The sequence below is a fragment of the Calliphora vicina genome, chromosome 3, assembly GCF_958450345.1.
Source record: "Calliphora vicina chromosome 3, idCalVici1.1, whole genome shotgun sequence".
Classification (NCBI taxonomy): domain Eukaryota; kingdom Metazoa; phylum Arthropoda; class Insecta; order Diptera; family Calliphoridae; genus Calliphora; species Calliphora vicina.
In genome coordinates, this window is record NC_088782.1 from 118,651,641 (window position 1) to 118,658,108 (window position 6,468).

Here is a 6,468-nt window from a genome sequence, read left to right on the forward strand (position 1 = left end):
GGCAAATGAGGCTGGTCTTGCTTGCTATCGTCCTGTGAAAAAACCACTCATTTCTAAAAAGAACCGTTCTGCTCGTCTACAATTTGCCAGGGATAATTTAAACTGGTCGATACAGAAATGGAATACTGTCCTGTTTTCCAACGAGTCCAAATACAATTTAAGAGGCAGTGATGGGAGAACATTTGTAAGACGACCAAAGGGAAAAATATTAGCTCCAAAATACACAAATAAGACTGTAAAGTTTGGCGGTGGCAATATTATGGTATGGGGATGTTTTTCAGGTCAAGGTATGGACCCAATTCATATTATAAAAGTTACCATGACAGGTATAGGATACAGAACCATATTAAACGATGTTATGTATACATACGCTGAGGAAAATATGCCCCTAGTTTGGAGATTCCAACACGACAACGACCCGAAACACACCTCTAGGGTTGTAACCGAGTGGTTACAATCCAACGAGGTACGTGTTTTGAAGTGGCCTGTCCAATCGCCACATCTCAATCCCACACAGAGAAAACAGATTCGTGACAGCAACCGAATTTGTAGCCAATCGAATGATTCTATCTTAGTGACCGAATTTTACAGTTGTGGCTACACAATTTTAAAAGGTGTAACAAAAGTTTGGTTACTTTAACCGAAATTCTTCTTTGTCAACTGACTTTCTGTTAATAGAACCGAAAAATTCTATGTGTGCAACCGAATCATTCGATTGGCAACAAATTCGGTTGCTATCACGAATCTGTTTTCTCTGTGCATAGAAAATCTATGGGAAATTGTAGATCGTAAAATAAGGACCCAAAATTACACCAGTAAGGAAGATTTATCGGAGGGAATGGCATAATATTTCAAAGGAGACCATTGGCTCTTTAATTGGTTCAATGCATTGTCGATGTGTAGCAGTTATAAAAAATAAGAGATACCCAACAAAATATTGAGTTATTGCAAAGTTTAGACCATATTTGTTAAAATAGTACTTAAGTTTCCATTGTTTTGTCAATGCCGTAATAAAGAAATCTTTTAATTTTGTTTTCTCATTTTTAGAATTTAATTTATTATGTCCTTTGTTATACCCTTCACTGTGAGTGGCAAGGGTATATATAAGTTTGTCATTCCGTTTGTAATTTCCACATTTTTCATTTTGCGACCCCATAAAGTATATATATTCTGGATCGTTATAGATAGCTTAATCGATATAGCCATGTCCGTCTGTCCGTCTGTGTGTTGAAATCAGCTTTCCGAAGCTCCCAAATAACTTACATACACGATTCATACATCAATATCTCCGAAATTCATCCGGCTCGGTCGCGAAAATCGGTCCACAAATGGCTGAGATATAAGGAAAAAACTAGGACAACCTCGATTTTTGACCTATTTTTGACCTATATCCTCATTACTAAGTCATTAATATAGACAATATGGATATCTAATGATAGATATTTCAAAGACCTTTGCAACGACGTATTTAAGACCATAGTAAGTTGGACATACAATGGTTAAATCGGAAATATTTTTTAACCCGAATTTTTTTTTCACCAAAAGTTTTTTTTTTAAAAAAAATTTAAAAAAAAAAAAATTTTTTTTTAAAAAAATCTGAGAATTTAAAAAATTTAAAAAAAAAAACATTTCGAAAAAAAATATTTTCCAGAAAATGAAAAAAATACCAAAAAAAAATATATTTTGTTTACCTAAACATATTTAAAAATTTTATTTTGAAGTATAATTTGGTGATATAAAACTAGAGACGATTGGGTATATAAGATTCGGCACAGCCGAATATAGCTCTCTTTTTTATAGTTTTTTTTTTCATTTTATTTTTCCATTTTTGATTATATTTTCTTTTTTATATTTATTTACAGAGCTATCCCGATGAGGATCATGCTTTAGGCGGTGTAAGACCCCATTTATATCATTCTCTCGATAGATTCTTTGGCGAATGTTTCGCGAATAACCGTATGACCCATGGCAAATGGAAAAACTAACGGAAGGCTGAAACACAAACATCTAATCTAGCTAAACAACACATGCCATCCTAACATCATGATCAATTACAAAAACTAATTGATCGATCAGAAAAACCCCTCAAAAAATTCACCCCTTCCCCTAAAATACAAAGAAAAAAAAATCAACAAATTTAATTTTTAAAAAACAACCCCCCTACCCCAAAAAAAAAAAATAAAATCAACAAACTAATTTTAAAAAACGTAAAAAATAATAAATTATATAGATTAAAAATTAAAACATTGTACTTATACATACAATATGATCAAATTAGTTGGTTGATTTTGCTTTTTTTTTGGGAGAGGCCTTAAGTTAAGAAAGCATATATCGTTAACCTAATTATGGTTAACCTAAAAAAAACCAAAAGCTAAACCTTAAGCTAAGACTACAACGATACTTTGGAAATTTGTTTAAACTAGTTTTTGCTTTTGTATATTTCTTTTTATATAAATAGCAAAGAATGCTTGGTTTTTTAAACTTTAATTAGAAACAAAAATTTTCTAGGTTTTTTGCAAAAAAAAAAACCCTAAGAAAATTGTTTGTTTTAGCATTAGCTGGTTTTTATTGTTTAGCCAAGTTTTAAATGTAAACAAATTTTTTTAAGTAAATAAGGTTTGGTTTTTACCAAAAAAAAAAAAAATAAGTTTGAAAGCATAACATAACATAAACAAAATTAAATTAAATCTAACTTTAAAAAGTTAAAATACAAAGCAAATTTAAAGCAACAAAAAAAATAATAGATTTTTTTATTAGGCTAAGATTTAATGAATTTTATTTAAAGATTAAATTTGTCCTTTACCAGTCATTTATGATTTAAAGGTTTTAAGTTTTATATGTTTATGAAGTTGTGTTAATAACCGTTCAAACAAAAAAGAACTTTTAAAATCCCTAAGCCTAAACCTTTATAGAAATACCTCAAGCTAAAGGTGGTTGCAAAGTTTTAAAATAAAAACTTTTAAAAAATTATATGAAATATTAGAATATGTGCAAACCCAAAAAAGCATTACTTAGTTAACTTTTGCAAAAGTTATCTCAGTAATGCAAAATTCAATTTAAAACTAGATACGTAACTGTCTAAAACCTAATTCTGTTGTCAAAAACCTAACTCTTGCAACAACAAACTAGAAGCTAGTCAATATATTTTGTTGTTGTATCAGACATATGATTTGTTGTATTTTAGTTTTACAATACCGAGTGTCTTGTCTCTATGTTATAATCTTCTCCTTTAAAAAAGAAAAAAATACTTCAATTTCAAAGCTGTTTTTTTTTAAAACAAAATATTTTTTTGAATTTTAAAACAAATAATTAATTAAACAGTGCAATACGAAAAAAAATAACACCCGTGTCTACCAGTTTTGCCCCAAAGTCATGAACTTTTTTTTATGGTGTCAATTTTGCAAAAAAATAGTCATCATTTTCTCAGGCTCATATCTTGCAAACAGTTTGAAATTTTGATTTACTCTCTGAGGCAAAGTTATAGACCTTGTCATAAAGAACAAAAGTTGTGAACATATCAAATCAAAAAAACTTCATCTTCAATATCAAAATCGCAAAAAAAAACCTTAAAAAATTCAAAATACATTAAGAAATATTTTTTTTTAAAGCTGCCTAAAAGTATGCTTTGGTTTATTAATTCCTTAGGTTTTTCTTACTAACTTATATTGACCTAACTAAACGGTGTTAAGAATCATTCCAAGTTAGTTCATATGTTCTAGAAAGTTGTTTATTAAGATCTTAGCTACATTTTTGTAGTTGATGGTGTCCTTGAATTTTGAACGGTTTGCTACTTATGGTCCTAAACAGGGGAAAAAAATTTAATTTTTAAAGTTTTTTGCGATTTTGATCCTGTAGATGAAGTTTTTTTGATTTTATATGTTCACAATTTTTGTTCTTTATGACAAGGGCTACAACTTTGCCTCAAAGATTAAAGCAAAATTCCAAACTGTTTGCAAGATATGAGCCTGAGAAAATTATAACTTTTTTGCAAAAATTACCCCAAGGCCCCTAATCTTTGGGGGCAAACATGTTAAAATTGTTATATTTTAGGGTATTTACTTAATTTTCATATTAATTTATTGGAATTTGGTTTGAATACAAATTGAATCACCCCTATCTCGAATCAATATTTCACATGAAATATTTTCCCTTTTTTCGTTCATCAACTTTGTTCACGTGAAAAAATTCCCCTTGTTGTGAAATTTTTAGATGGAATTTTGTATTTGTTATTGCCGATAGGGGTGAATTAATCACCCCTATCGGGAACCAATATTTCACATGAAATATGTTCCCTTTTCACATTTTTTGTTCATGCGAAAAAATTCCCCAACATGGGAAATATTTAGATGGAATTTTGTAAACAATAATCAGCTGTTACGAACAAAATCAACTATTGTGAATGATAAGTTCATGGGAATATCACGATAGCAATTTTCCCTTCGAGGGAAATGGATATTTCATGGGAACAAAATTTCACATGTTATTGCCGATAGGGGTGAATTAATAATTAGTTTTATAATTGGAAAATATTTTTTTAAAAAAAAGAGCCTTAAATTTAGTATATTTCCTTTTTACAGGACAAAGGTTAAGCTTGCATTACTGAGGCAACTTTTGCAACAGTTAACTAAATGATGCTTTGGATTTGCTAAAAATGCATTAACAAAATACATTTGCCAGCAATAACGCTGGCAAAAATTAAAATTTTCCTTAAGAAAATCAATAAAATTTCGAATAATTTTTTAAAAGTTTTTACTTTAAAACTTTGCAACCACCTTTAGCTTAAGGTATTTCTATAAAGTTTTAGGCTTAGGGATTTTAAAAGTTCTTTTTTGTTTGAACGGTTATTAACACAACTTCATAAACATATAAAACGTAAAACCTTTAAATCATAACTGACTGGTAAAGGACAAATTTAATCTTTAAATAAAATACATTAAATCTTACATTCAAACACACATACAAAAATATCACTCAAAATAATCTTATATTTTTACTAAAACCTTTTGGATTTTTAAAAACTGAGTTAGACATTTCAGCCTAAAAAAAAATTAAGGAAAATGTACAGAAAGAAAAGCTTATTTGAAACAAAAACAATAAAATTTGAACCTTTGTTTTGAGGTTTATTTAAAATATGTACATTCAAACATACATTATAAATAATTATGCTAAATTTAATAAAATAATAATATAATTTAGCGGCTTCAAATCATCTTGAAGGCTTTTATGGTTAGGCTGAAACAAATTGTAATGAGTATTTGCTTATTCAAAGATCTTTTTAGGAAAAACGGACAACAAAAATTACTCCAATTCTCAAATTTAAAACAATTGTGTAAAAAATAAAAATAAAATTATTTCAGTCTAACCTTAAAATAAATTTCTAAAAATTCCAAACAAAAAAAAACAAAAACAAGTACATTTTAAAATAAGTTTTTGGTTTTGAAACTTTCTGTACTTGTTTTTGTTTTTTTAATTCTTTTAAATTTATTTTAAGGTTAGGCTGAAATAATTTTGGTTTTTTTTTCACAAAATTTTTTTTTAAATTTGAAAATTGCATTAATTTTTGTTGTCTTAAACTAGTCTTTTGCGTGTTTCCTAAAAAGTTCTTTGAATAAACAAATATTCATTTCAATTTATTTCAGCCTAACCATAAAAGCCTTCATGATGATTTGAAACCGCTAAATTAGACTAATATATTAAATTTAGCACAATTATTTAAAATGTGTGTTTGAATGTATTTTAAATACCCTTGAAAACATAGGTCCAAATTTGTTTGTTTTTGTATCAAATAAGCTTTTCTTTCTGTACATTTTCCTATGTTTTTTAGGCTGAAATAAACCTAAACTTAACCCCTTACAAAGATCTAACTCAGTTTTTAAAAACCAAAAAGGTTTTTGTAAAAATATAAGATTATTTTAAGTTATATTTATGTTTTTTCTAGTTTTCGTTATATGTGTTTTCCTCTATGGTTGCAAATACAAAAGCTTTTAACATAAATTTATACAAAAAAAAAGAAGCTTTTAACAAGATTTTATAAATATAAAAGCTTTTAACATTTATTTGTAAATAAAACAGCTTTTATTATATTTTTATAAATAGAAAAAGCTTTTGAGATCAATTTATAAAGAAAACAGCTTTTCTATGATTTTTTTTATCAAAACGCCTTTAACAAAAGTTTATAAATATAGAAGCTTTTAATATGAATTTTTAAATGAAAAAGCTTTTAACATGTATTTGTAAACAAAAGAGCTTTTAATATTAATTTATAAAATAAAAAGCTTTTAATATAAATGTATAAATAAAAAAGCTTTAACCTCAATTTTAGAATATAATCTATTATAACTTTCTAAAAAAGCTTTTTTATTGATAAATTTACTATAAAACCTCTTTAATTTACAAATAAACTGAAAAAGCTTTTTTATTAATGAAACGTTTTTTCTTTATAAATCAACTTTAAAAGCTTTTTTCATA

At 27.3% G+C, this 6,468-nt stretch overlaps 1 protein-coding gene across 2 annotated transcripts in view; it reads left to right on the forward strand.

Moving 5' to 3' along the window:
• Positions 1-5,322, forward strand: part of ome (omega) — a 228,003-nt gene extending 222,681 nt beyond the window's left edge. For both annotated transcript variants that reach the window (XM_065504981.1, XM_065504982.1), the window contains exon 11: positions 1,863-5,322. In XM_065504981.1, coding sequence (XP_065361053.1) covers positions 1,863-1,985 — 123 coding nt within the window. In that variant the 3' untranslated portion in view covers positions 1,986-5,322. The remainder of the gene's footprint in view (positions 1-1,862) is intronic.
• The last annotated feature ends 1,146 nt before the right edge of the window (positions 5,323-6,468 follow it).